This window comes from Diabrotica virgifera, chromosome 2 (assembly GCF_917563875.1).
Source record: "Diabrotica virgifera virgifera chromosome 2, PGI_DIABVI_V3a".
In the NCBI taxonomy this organism is placed as follows: domain Eukaryota; kingdom Metazoa; phylum Arthropoda; class Insecta; order Coleoptera; family Chrysomelidae; genus Diabrotica; species Diabrotica virgifera.
The window spans coordinates 65,625,442-65,649,121 of NC_065444.1; the positions used below are offsets into that span (position 1 = coordinate 65,625,442).

General features: G+C 36.4%; 1 protein-coding gene across 8 annotated transcripts in view; it reads right to left on the reverse strand.

Annotated features, from left to right (window-relative positions):
• The window catches only part of LOC114340299 (uncharacterized), a 44,221-nt gene that overhangs the window by 14,667 nt on the left and 5,874 nt on the right, over positions 1-23,680 (reverse strand). For 6 of the 8 annotated variants that reach the window (XM_050642619.1, XM_050642625.1, XM_050642618.1 and 3 more), the window contains 3 exons: positions 14,494-14,744; positions 2,965-3,226; positions 294-508 (listed from right to left, as the gene is read on the reverse strand). In XM_050642619.1, coding sequence (XP_050498576.1) covers positions 294-508; positions 2,965-3,226; positions 14,494-14,744 — 728 coding nt within the window. Of the gene's footprint in view, positions 1-293; positions 509-2,964; positions 3,227-14,493; positions 14,745-17,787; positions 18,017-22,908; positions 23,327-23,680 lie in introns of those variants that run through there. The other 2 variants (XM_050642624.1, XM_050642622.1) reach the window with 2 other exon arrangements.

Consider the following 23,680-nt stretch of genomic DNA (forward strand, 5'->3'; position numbering starts at 1 on the left):
CATTATTTCCATACTTAAATTACTCATTGTTTCGCGTTTACTTAGAAAAGCCGTATCCACATTTTCCGTTTTTCATTTTTCCTTTTTATGTATCGTCTTAGCACGATTACGGACGCAGAAACTCTCAAGAGAATATTCTCGAGAACGAGAATATTCTGGCTGAGAATATTCTCAAGTATATTCCCGTTCTCGAGAATATTCTCTTCTTACATCACTACATTTAAGACAAAATAATTTTGAAATTCGTCGTAGCTGGTTTATGTTCCTGTCTTCAATCAAGTGAATAAACTTACCTTCAGATTTAAAAAGACACCAACATGAAGCAGCTGATATTGAACTTTTGTCGTATTTATCAAAAATAATGTCTTTAGAGTTAAATATTGTGACTCACAAACTTCGTCCAACAAATACTGAGCTTCTTTGGGATCGAGCATCAAATCTATTAAATGTAAATTTTCTAGCCTTTTTAAATTGCCCATCAATCGTTTGATGGCTTGAAGTAATTTACCTAAAAAGTAAAAGCTGTAATTGGTATGATATATGGTTTCTCAAATACAGGGATTTGTTGACCGTTGACTGTTGACCAGGTCGAGGCGATAAAACCTCCATCGAAGAGCACTGCGACAAGTTATGTCACTTTTGGACACCGGTTTTTTATACCGTGTGTTTACTTTTAAATTAGATATATGAGTACACCCAATACACGGCAATACTGCTTCCCCTCTTTCCACATCCGAGTCACGCGGATTTATTCAGTCATTCGCCGATTCTACAGTGCCAATGCAACTCATTTTCATAAGCAATGTTGCTGATTTTAGCGTTTCCTTAAGTCGCGTATCTCTAATCGAAAACAAATGTGCGGTATGTATGGTACTTATGTATGGTACCTACAGTACATTCACCTGAACGAACCTGCATAAAATGAGGTTTTTGTAACAGAGGTTTCGGTTCCTTTCCATAAAAAGTCTTAGGCCTGGTTTCACTAACATATCTTAAGCTTAAGACGTGCTTTAAGCTCAGCTAACGAAATATACGCGTTGTACTATTGAGTCTTAGATCAATTTTCAGCTTGCCACAATGGATTGCCACGTGGATTGCATCTTAAACTTGGCCTCAGTTAAGATGTGCTTAAATCATCATCATCATCAATGGCGCTACAACTCTTCGTGAGTCTTTGCCGCGTTTACTATTGCCTTCCATGTTTGTCGGTCCTGTGCCACTAATTCCCATTGTCGCATTCCCATTTTCTCTAAATATTCTTTGACTGCATCTTTCCACCTTTTTCTAGGCCGTCCTACAGACCTTCTTCCATCTGGTCTTTCCCAGAACACATTGTTTATAAGGCGATTGTCGTTACTGCGTATCACATGCCCTGCCCATCTGAGTCTATTGGCCTTTATATATCTGACTAGATTTTCTTTTTCGAATAGAGACTCTAGCTCGTTATTGTATCTGCGCCTCCATTCGTTTGTCACGCTGTCTCTGCAAGGGCCATATATCATTCGATGGATTTTACGTTCCCACACCAGCAATTTATTTACTTCTCTTTTTGATAGCGTCCATGTTTCGCTTCCATACGCGACTGCTGGTATTATTATGGTCTTATATATACCTGGACCTTTGCACCTCGTGAAAGAAGTTTTGGCTTTATTAGATGTTGCATTGCAAAGAAAGATCTGTTTCCTGCCATTATTCTCGTTTCAACTTCTTGTTCTAATTTGTTGTCATTTGAGATTGTTGCTCCTAGATATTTAAATTCTTTATACCACTTCGAAGTTGTGATCGTTTATAGTAATGTTTTGCCTTATTCGCCGTCGTTCTTGTTTTGAGACGACCATTATTTTGTTTTGTCTTCATTTATTTTTAGACCGATGTTTAATGCAGATTCTTCAAAGCTCGAGAATATATCCTTAATTTCTAATGTTGATTGTGCTACTGCGTCTACGTCATCGGCAAAGGCGAGTATGATTTTTGCTCCTCGATCAGTTATGTCTGGTTTGATTTTGTGATATATTTTCCGCATGACATATTCTAAGGCCAGGTTAAACAACAATGGGGACAACGGATCTCCCTGTCTCAGTCCAGAATTTACGCAGAAATCATTTGATATTTTTCCCCCTATTCTAACTTGTGCAAAGGAGTTACTTAAACACATTTGTGTTACCGCAGCTAGTTTCTTGGGTACGCTGAGCTCGATCATTACCTTCCATAATGTTGCACGATTAATTGAATCATAAGCCTGTTTGAAGTCTTTAAAGATCTGATGCACGTCCTGATTATATTCCCAATACTTTTCAAGCATTTGTCTTATTGTAAATGTAAATATTTGATCAATAGTCGATCTGCCAGGCCTGAAACCACACTGGTAGTCACCAACTATTTCTTCGGCGTATGGTACTAATCTTTTTAATAATATCGAAGCCAATATTTTATACGTAGTGTTGATTAGTGAGATTCCTCTGTAATTCAAGCATGATTCCTTTTTTCCTTTCTTGTTTATGGGTACAATAATACTACCACACCATTCTTTTGGCATTATTTCTTGTTGCCAGGCCTTTTCTATTAATTGATGGATTTTACTTACCTATGAGTTCATGACCGCCTGTTTTAATTAGCTCTGCATCAATATTGTCCAGACTAGGGGATTTATTGTTTTTAAGCGTTTTTATGGCATGCGTAATTTCTTCCATGCTTGGTGGGGTTATTTCTAATTCGGCCGTTTGATACTCATGTTCTCCGTTGTTTCCACCATTTTCATTGTTTTTATCAGTGAAATTTTGGATATTCAGGAGCTCTTCAAAATATTGAGCCCTTAAATGAAGCACATATTCATGTGCTTAAATGAGAATCAAAAATTATGGTGCAACGTAAGTGAGACTTTAGACGGCCCTATCTATGGGTAAGCTGGGCTAAGCTGGAGCTTAAGATGGGTTGGTGCAACCAGGCATTAATAATACTACTTACCTCCAGTTCCAAATAACCTAATCCTCTCCGTATCATCCCTTGCTGTCATATTACAAGGGAAAGTAAACTTAAAAAATTTGATATTGCTACCTACACCCAGCTCTACATTTTCCTTTTGTTCTCTTTGTTCTGCATACCAAGAAACCATGTTCATAAATTCGTATAGATTGTAAAAATTAAACATTGGTCTTATTGTCAAGTGTTTGAAATGCTTTCCGTAGCCTGCAAGACATGATTGGCACCTGACATGATCCAAAACATACTGAAAATAAAAACGGAGTATATAAACATTTTTTGGTACTTATTGGCTTTGGTATTAAATATTAAGGGTCAACTTTTTGACGAATGGCAAGGAGGAAGAAAAATAAAAAAAAAAACTACGTTATGCTGATGACAACGTTATATTGGAGTTTTCACCAGAAGAACAAATTATGAATAGGCTAGGTGCAGTGAGTATGGAATGTGGTTTGAAAACAAACATACAGAAAACCAAAGTAATGAACATCAATAGAATCAGAAACAACCAAGCAGAGATAAGAAACATGGCAAGTTACGAAGGGGTCAAACAATTTGATTACTTAGGCTCTGTTATTACTAACAGTGGAGGATGCGAAGACCTCGAGGATTGGTCGTCGCATCACAATGGCCAGATCGTCAACAGCCAAACTCACAAAAATATGGAAGAACACTGACATAACAAAAAACACAAAATTACGCCTTGTAGGCTATTGATTATGTACTATAGAAAGGAACTACAACGTTAACGGGGTTTTATTACTTCATATGGTCAATGAATCTCTATATATGAAAAAACAGCGGAGTGCTACAATTTAAAGGGGTGCGTTTTTGAGAAATGGGTGAATTAGTCCCTGGGCACAGGTTACATTAGGGTGAGTTCTATGCACTTTTGGTACAAACACGTCTACATAAAAATTGTACCTGGTTAAATTTCCTATCTAAATATAACTTTTTAAAGTCAAAGATACTTTTTTTTACAAAAATATATTCAAAAGAAAAAGCCCAAAGAAACCCAAAAGAAAGAAATTTTGTTTTTTGTCCCATAACTTTTGTCCACGGGGATATAGGTATAGACATTGCTTCACAGAAAAAAACTTACATATTTTCTCTTTAAAATGATGCTTAGTAGAGGTCGTTAGGATTTACAGTTTTCGCAATATGATTTTTCAAATTTCGCCACTCACAGCAATTTTGGGCAATTTTCCTTGTTATTTCGCAAATATTTTTCTGTAACTTTTTTCTTCGCAACTTTAGGCATATGCAATGGTACATGTAAGAGGAATAGAAATCAATTACCTTTAAAATGTTCTACTGTGTAATGTTGTACGACTTCTTTTAAAGAGGTTATCTTTTTCAAGATTTTATACTTTTAACAAGTTTTTATATTTTTTACGATTATTTTTTAAATTTCCCATTATAACTTTTTTTCTTCTACATTTAGGTATATATTATATAATAAAAAAGAAAGCTTCTTCTGTTTACTTTAAAATGGTGTATTATAAAAAATTCTAGGATTATTTTTGAATAAGATATGCTTTTTCAAAATGTAATAAGTACTTGCAACGATTTTTGATTTTAGGATTATTTTTTAAATTTCTCTTTATAACTTTTTTATGTGATTGTGTGTTATGATTGAATCTTATTTTTTATAGGTAATACTTTGGATCCACTTGACTCGGCCGGGCAAACTTCAAAATATGGATTAATTCCAATATTTACTGTCAAAGCTCCTGCACCACAAGCTTTGCTTGAAAAAATAGCATGTAAATGTACCAAAGGATGTACAAAAAACTGCGGTTGTAGGAAGATAGGAATTAGTTTTTCAATATTCTGCAAAGGGTGCATGTGCATGGGTACTAATTGTGGGACTCTAAGATAACTGACAGCATGATACCGTGCTAGGTCTAGTTTGCATGGAGGAAGAGCTCTGAATTGGGTAGGGGTTTTTCAGTACTTTGTGAAAGACAGACCTGGATGGGGAAGTCCTTAACCCCAACACGGCGCGTCCCAATGGCTGATAGGGAACGTTCCTGTAGATATACAGGACAGGTACGAATAAGGCTTCGCCAAATAAGTACCGGCGGATCAACTGAGGACATGACACAGGACAGCAGCTGTGTCATTAGTGGCTCGCAGCTAAGGAATATAATTCCTAACAGGTGCGGTGCCATAAAGTCGCAGGCGACAATCAAATAATGATTTAACCGGCTGCGATACTGCGAACCTAAACCTAAATAAAAACCGAATGTGCGCCGGTATAAGCAATCAACCGTTACCAGGAGGTACGGAAGGGCACTCTATTGCCCTGGGGTTGAGAAATCGGCCCCGAAGGCGGATGAGCTGAAAATTCAGTCAACGGCAGTGGAATCAGGAAAGCAACGGGAAACTACCTGATTATAACTTCCCTAGTAACTCATGATGACAGATGTTAATAATGTAAATATATTTACTAATCATGGGACTCGGAATCCAAGATTCGGCGTGGGAAACAGCAGGGTTTCCCTAGTCGTCAGCAAGCGAATTCCCTGTAATTCATCAAATTTGGTAATAGATAAGGAATGTTTAATAGCGACTTGGAATATTACAATTATGTTTGAATCTGGAAAGATTCACAATACGATCAAGGAAATGCGAAGGTTAAATATAAATATCTTAGGTATAAGCGAGATGAGGTGGCCGGGTTCTGGCCATATAACGTTAGATAATTATGAAATTTACTACTCTGGTGAAGAAGGTCCGCAACATAGAAATGGTGTGGCATTTATTTTAGAACAAAATGTCGCAAAATCAGTAAAAAATATCGTGCTATACTCAGATAGGTTAATAATGTTACAAATAAAAACAAATCGTACAGACTTAAACATCATTCAGGTATACGCACCTACACAACAATATGACGATGAAGTTGTCGAAAGCTTTTATTCAGATCTAGACTATTTATTATCACTCACAGGAAGCCAAGATATAAACATTGTATTGGGGGATTTCAATGCCAAGGTTGGAAGAGGTAGTGAAGAAGATGTCGTTGGCAAGTTTGGTTTAGGAACGAGAAACGACCGTGGAGATAGAATGATTAGATTTTGTGTAGAAAAACAATTAGTAATATCCAACACTTTTTTTGACTTGCCTAAGCGACGACTTTACACCTGGAAATCTCCTATGGACACTTATGGAAGAATAGTAAGAAATCAAATTGATTATATCTGTATATCAAAAAGATATAGAAATGCTATCTTGTCCTCCAAAACATATCCAGGAGCGGATGTACCCTCCAACCACAACTTACTAGCAGCTAAAGTATTACTTAAATTTAAAAAGATTAAAAAACCCAAAATATCTCCTAGGATCAGCAAAGATAAACTTTCAAATGCGGAAGTGAAAGAAATAGTAACCGATAAATTAGAAGATCAGTTTCAGAAATTGGGAAATAAAAATTCAGAAGAACAATTATGGGAGTCATGCAAAGAAACATTGGAAAAAGTCCAAGAAGACCATCTAATGGAAAATCAGCGTAGGAATAAGCAACAGTGGATGACAGAAGAGATATTGAATTTAATGGATGCAAGAAGAAAATATAAGAATGCTAATCTGACAGAATACAAAAAGCTAAACAGTATGATTCGAAGAAAAATAAGATCAGCTAAATCAGAGTGGCATAAACAACAATGTAAAGAAATTGAGAACTACGAGCGTATCTATGACGCATTCAATATGCACAAAAAACTGAAAGAAGTTGCAGGACTGAATAAAAAATGTAATCCTCCACTAATCGAAGATAAAAACGGAAAAATTATAATAGATATCGAAGGTCAACTAATACGATGGACAGAATATATAAAGGAATTATTCGATGATGAAAGAAGCGAACTAGAAACGCTAAATGACATAAGCGGTCCTCCAATAACTAAGGAAGAAGTGCAATACGCTATAAAGAACGCAAAAAACGGGAAGGCGATCGGACCAGATGGGATTTACGTAGAAACACTAAAGCTTTTAGGTGTCGAGGGCATTAAGATACTTACGAAATTGTTCAACTTAATCTATGAAAGCGGAAAAATTCCTAAAGATTGGCTTAAATCCTCATTTGTTGTACTACCAAAAAAACACAGAGCCACAAAATGCAGCGACTATCGCACCATCAGCCTAAGGAGTCATGTATTGAAAACGTTTCTTAGAATCATTCATCAAAGAACATATAGAAAAATTGAGGAAAGAATCTCAAGTACTCAATTCGGTTTTCGCTGTGGCCTTGGAACGCGTGATGCACTATTCGCAACCCAAGTTTTAATTCAAAGATGCAGAGATGTAAATCATGACGTTTTCATGTGCGCGATTGATTTTGAAAAGGCCTTTGATAAAGTTCGCCATGAAAAAATGCTACATATTCTCAAAACTACCGGTCTGGACGGTAGGGACATTAGAATAATCGCAAATTTGTATTGGGGCCAGGCTGCATGTATTAGGGTTGCGAATCAGTGCTCTGAAGAAGTAAAAATCAAGCGCGGAGTTCGACAAGGCTGTATATTGTCACCAATGTTGTTTAATCTTTACGCTGAAACAATCTTAAATGAAGTCTTGGAAAACGCAAAAGAGGGAATACTCATTAATGGTATGCTTATGAACAATATCAGATACGCAGATGACACCTTGTTGCTGACTGGATCAATTGAACATCTTCAAGCGTTATTGAATCGAATGGTGGCATTCTGCGCGATATATGGACTCAAACTCAACGCAAGAAAAACAAAGTTTATGGTTATTAGTAAACAGGCAGCCGTAAATAATAATAACTATAACGTAACAATCGGTAATGACTCAATTGAACGAGTAAGTAATCTTGTATATCTGGGTACTCATATTAATGAAAGCTGGAACCCTAGTACAGAAATAAAAAGTAGAATTGCCAAAGCAAGAACAAGTTTTATGAAATTTAAGAAAATCCTGTGCAGACTTTACGGGGTTGAAGCATGGACACTGACAGAATCGCTTTTAAAAAACCTAGAAGCATTTGAAATGTGGGTCTACCGCCGTATTCTGAAGATCAGTTGGGTAGAAAGAGTCACAAACGAAAGGGTTTTGCAACGTTTGAATAAAAGTTGCGAAGTAGTGAACACGGTTAAAAGGCGCAAATTGGAATACTTTGGTCATATAATGCGTCACCCAGAAAAATATGACATACTTCACCTTGTCATGCAAGGTAAAATAATGGGAAAAAGAAGTGTGGGCCGCCGTACAACTTCTTGGCTTAAAAACCTACGCCAATGGTTTGGGAAAACTAGCACTGAACTATTTCGTGCGGCTGTAAATAAGACAATGATTGTTAATATGCTGCGCAACATGAGAGCCAACGATCGACAAGCGGTCTCGGCACCTTAAGAAGAAGAAGATAACTGAGGTGTCAGAGGAAGATATTGAAGCTAATGCTAACGAGGAGATGGACTTTGATTTTGAAATTTTTTAAATGCCAACGTTTAAATAATTTTAACTAAAGTGATGTTTTCTAAGACTAATGTTTATGTAATTTTTGTAAAAGAAATAATTTTAAATAATACAGGTAAAAAAATATCAAAGAATCACTCGGTTTCCATTATTTAAATATAGATGATACACCATTTTAAAGAACAGAAAGTAAGCCCTCTTTATTCAGCAATATATAGTATATTCATGTACAAGAAAAAAAAAGTTATAATGAGAAATTTAAAAAATAATCCTAAAATCAAAAAGCGTTGCAAGTACTTATTACATTTTGAAAAATAATATCTTATTCAAAAATAATCCTCGAATTTTTTGTAATACAAAATTTTAAAGTAAACAAAATAAGCTTTTTTTATTATATAATATAATATATACCTAAATGTAGAAGAAAAAAAGTTATAATGAGAAATTTCAAAAATAAGCGTAAAAAATGTAAAAAATAATATTTTTTTTATATTAGGTATTATATATTATATAATATAATATTATATTATATATACTATATATAATATAATATTATATAATATACAATATATCATATAATAATATAATTTTATTTTTATATTATATTATAAAAAATAATTAAAAGTATAAAACTTTGAAAAACCATAATCTCTTTAAAAAAAAGTCGTACAACGTTAGACAGTAGACCATTTTAAAGCTAATTGATTTCTATTTCTATTACGTGTACCATTTCATATACCTAAAGTTACGTGTAAAAAAGTTACAGAACAATATTTGCGAAATTACAAGGAAAATTGCCCAAAATTGCTGTGAGTGGCGAACTTTGAAAAATGATATTTCGAAAACTATAAATCCTAATTACCTCTACTACACAACATTTTAAAGAAGAAATATGTAGGTTTTTTTTCTGTAAAGCAATGTCTATACCTATATCCTCGTGGACAAAAGTCATGGGACAAAAAACAAAATTGCTTTCTTTTGGGTTTCTTTGTGCTTTTTCTTTTAAATATATTTTTGTAAAAAAAAGTATCATTGACTTTAAAAAGCGATATTTAGATAGGAAATTTAACCAGGAACAATTTTTATGTAGGTAGGGGAAGGGTGGGCAAGTTGACATAGCCGGGCAAGACGACACACTGCCCCCACCACGAAAACTAGTCCATTATTCGTTCAGTCCGTACGCTCGTTAGAATCTACTCCTTCACAGTAATCGTTTGATAGTCTATGGGTGCGGATGCTCCGTACGTTTAAAAGAATATTTACGTTTTTGTGTCATTCTTGTATCTTGGTCCAATGTAAGTACCATATGTTTCGTTATATATTTATGCCATCGTAGCATTTCTTGTCGTAATTTATTTTAGAGATAAAAAGGGCGTTCCTAATCTTTACCTTAGGATATTGCAACTGCTCTTAGGGTTATATTTTATCCGACCATGCTTTCATGTTATGATCACCGAGCTAGCGGGCAAGTTGAAATATAGCTGTGTCATCTTGCCCTCTTAAGGACGGATCTATGAAATATTTCTGGGGGAGGGTAAAAAAACTCTGGGCCCAACTTTTATCCAAAACTCCTTTAAAATAAAATGCTCAACTAATGTTTTGGGCACTTGCTATTAATATAGAAGTAAAAACATGGGTACCTATATATTTTTTAGTATATTTTTAAGCTCTTACCTATAGTATTTATATCCAGTTTTTTCCATTCATTTAAATTATGGTGGGACCTGTCTGGGGGAATAATTATCCCCATTGCTCCTCCTCCGTCCCACCATAGATCCGCCCTTGGCCTTTATGACCTAAAATTTGCAACTGCTGTTTTTATTTACAGATGGTTTCTAATTATAAAAGAAAAACCAATAGAGGGACATGGAATGAGAAGAACATGGAGCGAGCGTTGCAGGCTGTAGCGGAAAAGCGCATGGGTTGGTTAAAGGCTAGCAGGCAGTACCAAGTGCCCCAGGCAACACTTCGCCGCCGTGCCATGAATCGAAATAAAATAGCAGTTGGTAAAAGAAAGCATCTTGGCAGACATGAAACAACCTTAAATCGAGAACTAGAAGAGGCTCTAGTGGAGCATATGCTAGCACTGGAAGCCAGATTTTTTGGCTTAACGACCGTAGATGTCCGCATTTTGGCATATGAATTTGCAGTGAGAATGAAGTTAAAACATCAATTCAATAACACGAAAAAAATTGCAGGCAAAGGTTGGCTACGCTCTTTTCGACTAAGGCATCCGAATATATCTTTACGTCAGCCAGAGGCAACATCAATGGCACGCGCTGAAACTTTTAACAAACCACAAGTAAAGACCTTTTTTAAAAATCTACGTAACGTAATAAATAATGAAGACATCGACAAAAGTATGATTTTTAACATGGACGAGTCAGGGATGACAACTGTACAAAATACTTCTAAAATTTTTGCGCTAAAAGGAAAGAAACAAGTGGGTGCTATCACCAGCGGGGAAAGGGGAGTACATTTAACTGTAGTAGCGTGCATGAGTTCAGGGGGAACTTATATTCCACCTGCCATAATTTTTCCTCGGAAGAAATTCAATCCAACATTATACGACGGAGCGCCCCTTGGGACTTTATGTTTGTACAATGAATCAGGTTACGTGACCGGGGAACTATTTTTAAAGTGGATGGAACACTTTATTAAACACGTTCGACCGAACACCAAAAACAAAGCCCTGCTAATTTTAGTCGGGCATGTCAGCCATAAAAATTTAGAAGCATTGGAACTTGCAAAAAACAATTCAGTGGTGCTATTTTGCTTGCCTTCACATTGCACACATCGTCTCCAACCTCTCGATGTGTGCTTTTTCGGGCCACTAAGTAACTACTACGATGCAGCAGCAACTCAATGGTTGAAGGAAAATCCGAGTCGTGTCATCACTCTTTATCAGGTCGCCTCGCTTTTTTCTTCCGCCTACAATAAAACCGCAATACCAACGATAGTTTTAAGCGGATTCAAAGCAACAGGGATCTCACCTTTCAACCCAGATGTATTTCCAGAACACATGTATTTGCCCAGCACAGTAACTGACGTACCACTTGAGGCCGATAATGCAAACACTGAATCTCTTAATCCGGGTGCATGTTTCGCTGCAGCAGAACATTTGAATGAAGAAGATCCGCAGTCATCTACAACAGTAAATACAAAGCCACATGAACGTGTAGAGTCTTCAGCTAATAACGTCACAAACGTTTTGTTGCAAATTTCACCTCTTCCTCAGGGAAATGCAAGAAAGTCCAGAAGAAGAAAGGCCAATAGTTACCAAGATGTTCTTACCACGAGTCCATACCTCCAGAGTCTTCGCGAACAACAGAATATTAAGAAAGCGAGAGAGGTAAGAGGGAATAAGCAAAACTCAGTAAAGAAAAATGTGTTTGATGGTACCTTAGAATGTGGAGATAAAGACACTCAAAAAGATTGTCAAGATAAGAGAACCGGAAAATTAAGAAAAAGTGAACGAAGTGCGGCAGTTAAAATCTATGAAAATAAATCAGACTATGAAGAGCCCTTTAATGAGGACGACGACGATGATTGCGCATGCCTCTATTGCAATGAGTTATATAGCCTATCCAAATGTCAAGAAGGCTGGTTACGTTGCCAAATGTGTAAAATGTGGGCTCATGCAGAGTGTGCAGGACTATAAATGAAGGCTAAGAACTTTATTTGCGAATTATGTTTTGATAATTGATCACTTTATGTATAAATCCACGTATATGCCGTCTTGCCCTCTAGGGTAGGGCAAGATGACAATTTGTCTCTTTTTTGTTTTACATTTACAGTTTTAAAATGGAGTTCTGATTTTGTTTTTCACTTGATAAATATTAAAAAAGAATGTTTTGTTTGTATTATGGCGCTTTTTAATTCATGTTACCTTTTACATTTTTCAAAATAAATCGATTTTACCTTCGAGTATGTCGACTTGCCCACCCTTCCCCTATGTTTATACCAAAAGTGCATAGAACTCACCCTAATGTAACCTATGCCCAGGAACTAATTCACCCATTTCTCAAAAACGCACCCCTTTAAATGGTAGCACTCCGCAGTTTAAATGGTACGCAGTTTTTTCATATATAGATGTCCATTGACCATATGAAATAATAAAACCCCGTTAACGTTGTAGTTCCTTTTAGCTATCTTATTTTGAATATAATCAATAGCCTATTGTTCGAACATCGATATTTCCTATCGCCACTAACAGTTCAGAAAGTTGGACAACCAAAAAAGCCGATTGGAAGCGTATAGTGGGATTTGAAATGTGGGTCTACCATAGAATGTTGCGCATACGAAACCACACATCGCACAAATAGCTCAATTCTAACAGAATAAGTTCTAACATATTATTATACACAAGACTCGACACAACTATCAACCAAAATATACTGAGATATTTTGGACATATAACCAGAAGAAGAGAAGGCATGGAGCTAATAATAGTTGAAGGCAACGTAGCGGGCAAAAGATCTAGAGTCTAGAGGAAGATCTCCAGTACGATGGCCGGATCAAATAAAGCACATGACTCTTTCTTCGGAGCAAAACAACACGCACAGGAGAGAGATAATTGAACATAAATAATTAAACAAATTACATGACGCCACTACACCCTTACGAAGGAGAAAATATAGAAGAGGATTACCGTCAATAGAAAATATGCACCTTAGAATAAAGCTCTAAGCTTGAGAGGAAAGGAAGGGATTGCTATCTTGTGACAAATGATGAGTAGGATGCCCGAGGAAGAAAGGAATTCATAGAGATTGAGAGAGTGTGTGATGGTATCATTATATAAAGATAAAGGAAACATTCAGGACTGTAAGATTTATAGAGGGATACAGTTAATGTTGCTGATAATTTGGGAGAGAACTGTAGAGCGAAGGTTAATAAGAGAAACATTGATGGAAGAAGAACAATTTGGGATCATGCCAGTAAAGAGGACAACAGATGCGTTGTTTGCTTGAAGACAGTTGATAGAAAAATACGGCAAGAAGAAAAGAGGCATTTGGCATTTATAGATCTTGAGAAGGTGTAAGCTCAACAAGCTTTCGTAAAATCCAGGAAGGTACTGACCTGTTCAGAGTTCGATCTTACACTGAGACTAAGGTTTACTAAATGCTACATGTGGTCGGTGATGCTATATGGCATAGAAGGGACTGGAAATGTGGCTTTATCGCCGTATCCTAAAGATACCATAGACGGCGAAAGTCACAAATGTAGATGTCCTTAAAAGAATCAACCAAGAACGCCAACTTTTCGAAAACATCAAGAAAAGGAAAACGGCGTATCTGGGTCACATCATGCGAAACGAAAAATACCAGTTCCTTCAACTTATAATCGAGGTTAAAATTGAAGGCAAGAGAGAAATAGGACGCAAGAAAATGTCATGGCTCCGAAACATTAGGCAATGGACAGGGATTAACGACATACAATCTCTGATACACATTGCAAGAAACAGAGGGTTAATGGAAATGTGATCGCTAACATCCATTAGTGGATTTGCATCTGAAGAAGAAGTAGAGAACGTGTACGACACAGATCCTAGACAAGAGCTATGGAGATGTATGAGGGAGAAATGTAATATGTATGAGGGAAAAATGTAACGTAAGGTTCGTGAAGGATATGTTGAGGGAGTGTACACCAAAGTAAGGACTTGTGTCGGATTGACCGAAAGTTTTCCAGGGACGATTGGTTTGCATCAAGGTTCTTCATTAAGTTCCTACCTGTTTAATCTTGATATACAGTCATAAATTAAATCACATATTCTGAAAAAAATATGCGGGACAAATGATAGAGCTATTATAAGTTTATGGAAAGAGAGGTAGAGGATAACCGAGGAGAAGATGGAAGGACTGTGTGACAGAGGACTTGAAAGAGAACGTTTTAGGTGAAGAAGATACGATGGATAGAAATGAGTAGCGAAGAAAAGTGAGGCACAGTGACCTCCGGAAAGGGAAAAGCTGAGGAAGAAGAATAAAGCTCTTAGCGATACTGATGTGGCATCGTTGGTTCTTCCTAGCCGACGATTGCTATAAAATTGTATCTGAAGTTATATTTAAAAAATACCTGCCATCCGCTGTAGTAATTAAACCTGCTTCTAGTGAGTGTATTATCTTCCAGAATGAACCGACTCCAAACGTAAGGCAAATGGAAGGCTCTGTACCAACTTTTACATACTAAACTTGCGTAATATTTTTCCCTGATATTTAAGAAAGCGAATATTTTTTCTAGAAGCAGATCCGGTAGTTCAGACCACATGGAATATTCCTTATTTTCGTCATCATCGCTGTCTTCATTGTCAAGGTCGATGTATATAGCTAAAAATAATTGCAGAGCTTTAGATATTACTGTTTTTGACTTATACAAATAATACTGTTTTTAATTAATACGAATAATAATTTTTGACTTATACTGTTTTTGACTTGACAAATAATAGGGAAACAATTAAATTATATTTTTGGAAATTTTTCGAGCAGTTGGTGTTGGTATATTCCGAGTTAAAAAGGAAAATAGTGACAAAACATAATTATTGAATTATCTTTACGACGTAAATATAGATAAATAAAATATTAGAGAAAATTATATTTTATCCAAAATTTTGATTTTTTTGATTTTTTGTGATACAATCAGCAAAGGTCCTACGTCTATGACAAGTAGTATGGTATAGTTAGACCCAAACCCAGACATCCAAAGTAAAAGCTATTATCCAACACCAAATTGTTCTATATGGTCCACATAATGTTCAGAAAAAAGTCACACCATTTTGAGCGTCGGGTTTGGGGGGGGGGGGAGAGGGGGGAGAAAGCTGCAAATTCGTAGTTTTTTACGTTTTTCGTCAATATTTCTAAAACTAAGCGGTTTAGCATGAACAACCTTCTACACAAAATTGTTCTGCATCAAATTTGAAATAAAAAAGGCCCTATGCATAACCCTTCTAAAATGAACGATTCCAAAGTTACGGAGGTAGTATAGTATAATTGGTCCAAAAAAAGGCCTAACCCAGACATCAAAAGTAAAAGTTTTCCTTCAACACCAAATTGTTCTATATGGTCCACATATTATTCAGTAAAAATTTACACCATTTTGAGCGTCCGGTTTGGGGGGGAGATGGGGGAGAAGTCGGTAAATTAGTAGTTTTTTAAGTTTTTCGTCAATATTTCTAAAACTATGCTTTAGCGTAAGGAATTTTCTATAGAAAAAATGTTATACATAAAATTCCAAACAAAAAAGGTTCTATACATAATTGTTATAAAATCAACGGTTCCAGAGTTACGGAGGGTGAAAAGTGGAGGTTTTCGATACTTTTTATATTTACCGATTTCTCCCCCCTCTCCCCCCCAAACCCGACGCTCAAAATGGTGTGACTTTTTTCTGAACATTATGTGGACCATATAGAACAATTTGGTGTTGGAGGATAACTTTCACTTTGGATGTCTGGGTTTTTGGTATAGTTATATCATAAATATTTCCCAAAAAAATATAAAAAGTATCGAAAGCCTCGACTTTTCACCCTCCGTAACTCTGGAACCGTTGATTTTATAACAATTATGTATAGAACATTTTTTGTTTTATATTTCATGTAGAATATTTTTGTATATAACATTGTTTACGCTAAAGCATAGTTTTAGAAATATTGACGAAAAACTAAAAAAAAAACTACTAATTTACCGGCTTTTCTTCCATCTCCCTCCCAAACCGGACGCTCAAAATGGTGTAACTTTTTACTGAACAATATGTGGACCATATAGAAAATTTTGGTGTTGGAGGAAAACTTTTACTTTGGATGTTTGGGTTAAACCTTTTTTTGGACCAGTTATACGATACTACCTCCATAACTTTGGGACCATTCATTTTAGAAAGATTATGCATAGGGCCTTTTTTATTTCAAATTTAATGTAGAACAATTTTGTATAGAAGGTTGTTCATGCTAAACCGCATAGTTTTAGAAATATTGGCGAAAAACCTAAAAAAACTACGAATTTACCGATTTCTCCCCCCTCTCCCCCCCAAACCCGATGCTCAAAATGGTGTGACTTTTTTCTGGACATTGTGTGGACCATATAGAACAATTTGGTGTTGAAGGATAACTTTCACTTTGGATGTCTGGGTTATGCCGTCTTTTGGATCAACTATACTATACTAAAGCTTAACGAGACACAAGCAATTAACGAACTCTAGAATCTGACGTCATTAGCAGTAGACCATAAACAGGAACGAACCTATGACTTTAAATATTGATTTTGTCAAAAAACGAAAGTCAAAATTCTACAAAATATAATTCTCTCCATTTTTGTTTATGTACCATTTATATCGTTAAGTTAATAAACGAGATAATTCATTAATTCAATAATAATTATGAAAAAGACTAAGTTTTCAGTAGTAATTGCACAAGAGCTCTAAAAATTCTATATTAATTTTAGAGATCGAGTGCAATTTGTTGCGATTATTTCATGAATAAAACTGTTCAAAACCAAAATTTTATTGTAATTTATTTATGTAAGTACAAATTAGTACAATTAAACACACAGTTGTTATAAATATTAATTTGACGGTTGGAAGTCATCACTTTTATAATTTTTAAAACATTAATTGTCATTAATGTCACTGAATGTATTTTTTCGTAGCAACGAAGGGCATCTGACGTAATATACTTGACGACGGGAAATTATCAAAAATTATCGGGTATAATATCACAAGAGAGTGAGAATAAATTGAAAATAATGCGACAGTTTTTCGAAAATTTGTTGTCTGGCAATAGACACGAGAGCCCGCAGGGCTCGAGTGGCTATTGCCCAATGACAACCAAATTTGAGTAAAAATGAAGCATTATTTTCTTATTTATTCTTACTGCTGTCGTGTGATATTCGTAAGATTATTTTTTAATGCGTATATTATGGATATTTTCTTAAATGTGACAGTTGTCAAAACTAGGAAACTGGTTGCCATTAAACAGAAACAATCACTTAAAAAAATTCTATCGGTAACTTTATATAGTAGATAATTCTCAGTGTTGAGATAATACCTATCACAACATGACAATAGGACATCATAAAGATCGTCCTAACAAAGAGAGAGAGACTGTACTACTAAAGAGGTGCTGGTTCTAAATGTAATGTATGAGGTTATCTACCTGTATCTGTAATAAAGGGGGTGAGAGAGGGATATTTAAACACTAAGGTTTAAAGGAGCTTTTACCATGAGTACTAACATTTTATTAAGAGGAAATATATACAAAGTAGAGTAAGAAAACCTAGGAGAGAAAGCGAACAAACATACATAAAACATAAATGGGTGGATGCAACACTAGCATTGATCCAGAGAAAACAAAATACCTACTACAAAACCACAAAAAGTACTTACGAGCTACCAATGAGTCTTTCTGTCCATGTACGCACTATATTGTCTGTCCAAAGTCACTTGTTCCAGTTCCACTATCCAGTCTGGAGACGATGTGGCGATGGTGTGGTTGAAGGCAACAGAGTGTTGCGTCTTACTTGGGCTTGAGAAACAGGTGAGTGATGCTACCTGACACTTTAAAGGTGCACGAGATAGAGAACTGTTGCGTTGCTCGTAACTCTGTTGTCCCTGGAGGACGTATAACAGATCGAGAGAGAAGTTTTCACGATTCACACTTTACTTTATCCTTGACGGATTCACTTTTTAGCGTCGAGTCTGGCAACGGTGTGTTGCCCAGATCTCGTACTGATATTACACTTGAGTGGGGCGATGAGATGTTGCCCTGAGCTAGATTGATTCCACACTGCCCTTTTCTTTAACGGGCGAGTTACCCTCTTGGTACTTGGAGGGTGAGGGAGGTACCGAGATAGAAAGTTATTTTAAGGCACATGCCTTTTTAGGCACACACATTAAAAACTAACACTAAACTTGTCCTTTGTACATATTGGCACTGTTGACAGTGTTGCAATCCAAAAATGGAGCTAGGATTGAAAATATTTCAAAATATTTTTTTATGTTCGAATAATTATTCGAACATACTCCCGGCCAGAGGGGCAGAGGCTAAACATATCCGGGAGGAAAAAGAAAGGAGAAACGACAAGCTGAGCAGGAGTCCATAACAGAGAAATGCACAAGAGAGTGATACCAAATATGAGAGTGACTATAGTGAAGTTATCCTAAAGTAGACTTATCCTAAACTTGTCCAATAGGTATACTTAAAATATAAAACTAAAGTAGCTTATAAAACTAAAGCAGCTTAATGTAACGTATGTAATCTAACATTACGTACGACAGAGAATCTCCATCACATATCTAGTAGATGCAGAGAGATAGAGGATGAGTTGGATGGCTCGGACCACATCTGCCATAAGTAGCCCTTGAGGTACGCCAATGTTTGCAAAGGTACTAAAAGAGCAGGTTGGGCGACTTTTGACAAGTCAGAGGTGACAGTGGCTATCAGTAAGTGTAGTAAGTTCAAGAGAGAATAAGTAAATGTTGCAAATATTTTGAAGGAGCTGTCGCAAAATGTGAGGAGTTGAACATCTACAAACTTTTTATCTAATGCTAACCATCTGGGAAATTCTAAGAGGGGAATGGATTGAAAAACGTCAAGTAAAATGTTCCAATGACGTAACCATTCTGGATCGGAGATTGGTTCATCCCAACTAATGTTGGCCTGCCATAAACGTCGCAAGAGAATTTTGGAAGAGGCAGCCATATATCCGGCTAAGTTCATTGAATCGAAAGTCGACATTAAAATGGTAAGCACCTTTCTTTTGGTGATTGACTGGCCTACATCAAAATTTCGTGGTGAAAATGAGAATGTGGCTGATAGTTGATTCCATTTAATGCCAAGAACATTCGGAGAGGGGTCACCCAAATCATGAGTTAAGTGGGTGGAAGGGTTAAGACCGTGTCTTTTCAAGAAGTCTTTATTGTTTAAATCAAATACTAGTCTTACTGGAAAGTGTGGTAAATAATAATTTACCCTATTTTCAGAGGTTAGGGCTTTTAAGGGTACTCTTTTAATTTGGCCGTTGACTAAGTAATCTTGAGTGATCGTGCGATAACTATTGAAGAGTTGTGGATCAGAGTGTAGTTTCCTCTCTAATTGGAGAAAACGAGCTGTAGCTGCTGGTAAAGAGCCTGATAAGTTAATATCATTAACAGGGCGGTTTAAATTTAACGAAACCTTGTATCGACTTATGGGAAGAATTTGTACAGATCGTAAAAATTCAGTTTCGGCGGGGTGTTCTGCATCTACAGAATCCTGAATATGTGGAAGTTGATCAGATTCCCAGTATCTCTCCACTGGTCTACCCAATACTTCATCAGACGAGAGTGGGCTATCAGAAACATTACTGATATGACATGTGACCAAATTGCTGAGATATGTGGAGTGTTGATATCCTTTACTAATAGCTGAGCTTGGAACCCTACCAAAAATGGTGTAACCGAAAAGAGTCTCCTGTAAAATGGGTAACTTGTGGCCAAGAGAGATTGTGTTATTTAAAAGAATATCCGAATACAAGTCAGCACCGAGTAAGAGATGAACCGGGCTAGGAATTGCGTATTGAGAATCCGCCAGAGTAACGGAACTAGGAATATCAATGTGCTTCGAGTTAATTCGAACTTGGGGTAAATATCCAGTGATACTCGGAACTACAAAGCAACTAGCATCTAATTTGTGATCTGTAGCTGCCGAAAAAATTTCCAAATGAGAAACTTGGTTAGAGGTGGACGTGCCAGAATTAACTCCGTTAATTTTAACGGTCTGAGAATCTGTGGTGATACCTAACTGATGTATTAAACCACTTGTTACAAGAGAAACTTGACTCGCATTGTCTAAAAGAGCTTTAACTTGGATTCTCTTACCAGAGTAGGAATAGAGATATACTTCAAGGGTACTCAATAAAACTATTGAGTCGCTATGTGTTGTGGAAAGAACGTTCGACAGTGTAACTGCATTTGTGCTACGTTGGACATTGTCGACAACCTCAGGAAATGAGCGGGAAGTAGACGGGTAGTTGTCTACCGAACCATGAGAAGAAGAATTCTGTGTAGCAGAATTTACATTACTATTCCAGGACCTTGATGGTTGAGAGTGAGCATGGGGTTGAGAGACTCTGATCTCCATATGTAACAGGGAATTATGACGTTGATGACAGTACAAACACGTTTTAGTGCTTGGACAGTCTTTGATTAAATGTTTACTCCCTAAACAATTAAAACATAATGAGTGCTGCTTTACAAATTCACGTCTAGAGACAACATTTTGGGACTTAAACTCTTTACAAGCATAAATAGAGTGAGACTTGTCTTTACAATATCGACATGACCTACTAACGAAGCTAGAACGAGATGATGCCAAATCTTGATTAGCATCAGTAAGAGTGTGACATGAAAACTTTTCATCTTTGCTAACTGGGGGCTTGGACCTATTAGTGGTGATGGAAAGCATTTCCAAATGACGGACTCGATTTTCAATCGCACTCATAAATTTGGAAATATCTGTCTGCTCAAGTTCCTGTTCTTGAGAAAATTCCAATTGGCGAAGTGTAGCATTGTCTAATTTCTGGCTGATAAGATGTATGAAGACTAAATTAAACAACTTCTCGTGTGAGAAATTGAGATTTGTTAGAGCTTTATATGCATTAGAGACGGTTGTGTGGAATTCCCTAAGCTGAGTGAACGTTGCATTATTAGGCAACCCTTTGGAATCAACAATCTTTGAGAATAGTTGTTTAATAACAATACGATTATTGGAATACCTATTCACTAATGTAGACAGTGCAATGCCATAATTGGACTCAACTAGAGCGAGGTTCTCTATCAACCGGAAAGGCTCTCCTTTTAACAGAGAACGCAAATAAATGAACTTTTCTATGGTACTGAGTGATGCATCTGCATCTATGGTGCTAGTAAATATCTGAATAAAGGTTTGGAAAGTGTTAAAATCACCATGAAAATTTTCTAATTGGATTTGGGGAAGCTTTATATTCCTTTGCGTGGGTATATTTGGAGGAGATGGATTACCTTGGCTAAAAGAAGTAGAAGAACTGCTACCATCAAGTTTAGCCAAATGTTCCTCCAGGTTGGTGAGCATTTTCAAATAAGGATCATCGATTAAGTCTGTATTTTCGTCATCTGCAACCCCTGACGAAATGATTTCGTCCTGAGCTTCCCAGTACGAACCGTATGAGTTTTTTAAATATAATATTCGATCCTTAGAAGCGTACAATGACAGACTAGAGAGGCTATTCTCAAGATAGTTTTGCAATTTGGTTAATTTGCCTTTTGCAGTAGCTCTATTTTTCTTCGCTACCTCCATTTTTGATTGTTAAAATACAGACAAACAATACAAACAAACAAAAAAATAAATCGATACCAAATAAAAATAATATTTAAAACTGCTCAAATGTAAATATATCAATCAAAACAGCCGCATCAATTCAATCACAACAAAATTGTGGTGTTCTACAAATATTTTATTATGTCACAATAGGTAAGTCTTAAATCAAACAAATAAAGGAAGAAACAGATAGCGATATACCCATAAAATCTTATACAGAGAACAATGAACAATAGCCAAGAGGTCGACAAATAGCTACCCTAAAAGAGAGTGAAAGTGCCACTGTAAAAATACCGGCCTAACCATTCAAAAACTATTGATAAAGAGCTTAGAGGATTGAAAATTTTACACCTCTAAAATAAAGAGCTAAGAGAACACACATCTGTTTTGCATCGCCAGGGTTGATCTTTCAAAATAACGACAAAATAACGAATTTTGAGAACGAAGGACACAGGACAGATGGCATCAAAAATCAGAGCAGGTCGAAAATAACCCAAGACTTATGTTTGCTGAACTAGATATTGCGACGTTGTCAGACTTTCTGAACCTATCCGAGATCTACAGAAAATCTAAAAATATGGAAAAATTACGGGATAAAAAATAAGATATTTTTGTGAGACTTGAACTAAAGAGATAAAAGCGATTACAGCTAGATAAGCCTTGAGAGAACTAAAACAATCGAAGGACCACTCACTTAAGAGAGAGAGAGAGAGAGAGAGAGAGAGAGAGAGAGAGAGAGATTCGGGCTAAAATATAGACCACTTACTATGCAACAGAGAGGCTGCGAGAAAGAAGAAGAAGATCCGGCTCGAAGTGAACACTTGTTGAGATAATACCTATCACAACATGACAATAGGACATCATAAAGATCGTCCTAACAAAGAGAGAGAGACTGTACTACTAAAGAGGTGCTGGTTCTAAATGTAATGTATGAGGTTATCTACCTGTCTGTAATAAAGGGGGTGAGAGAGGGATATTTAAACACTAAGGTTTAAAGGAGCTTTTACCATGAGTACTAACATTTTATTAAGAGGAAATATATACAAAGTAGAGTAAGAAAACCTAGGAGAGAAAGCGAACAAACATACATAAAACATAAATGGGTGGATGCAACACTAGCATTGATCCAGAGAAAACAAAATACCTACTACAAAACCACAAAAAGTACTTACGAGCTACCAATGAGTCTTTCTGTCCATGTACGCACTATATTGTCTGTCCAAAGTCACTTGTTCCAGTTCCACTATCCAGTCTGGAGACGATGTGGCGATGGTGTGGTTGAAGGCAACAGAGTGTTGCGTCTTACTTGGGCTTGAGAAACAGGTGAGTGATGCTACCTGACACTTTAAAGGTGCACGAGATAGAGAACTGTTGCGTTGCTCGTAACTCTGTTGTCCCTGGAGGACGTATAACAGATCGAGAGAGAAGTTTTCACGATTCACACTTTACTTTATCCTTGACGGATTCACTTTTTAGCGTCGAGTCTGGCAACGGTGTGTTGCCCAGATCTCGTACTGATATTACACTTGAGTGGGGCGATGAGATGTTGCCCTGAGCTAGATTGATTCCACACTGCCCTTTTCTTTAACGGGCGAGTTACCCTCTTGGTACTTGGAGGGTGAGGGAGGTACCGAGATAGAAAGTTATTTTAAGGCACATGCCTTTTTAGGCGCACACATTAAAAACTAACACTAAACTTGTCCTTTGTACATATTGGCACTGTTGACAGTGTTGCAATCCAAAAATGGAGCTAGGATTGAAAATATTTCAAAATATTTTTTTATGTTCGAATAATTATTCGAACACTCAGTATAATTTTAATCTGATTGGACAGAATTAAACACGTGATCAAATATCTTACTATACGATTGGAAGTTAAAATCATTAAAAAATAATCGATTTAATTTAGATTTATGTAGCTTTCTATTGGTCAGAATCTCCTAT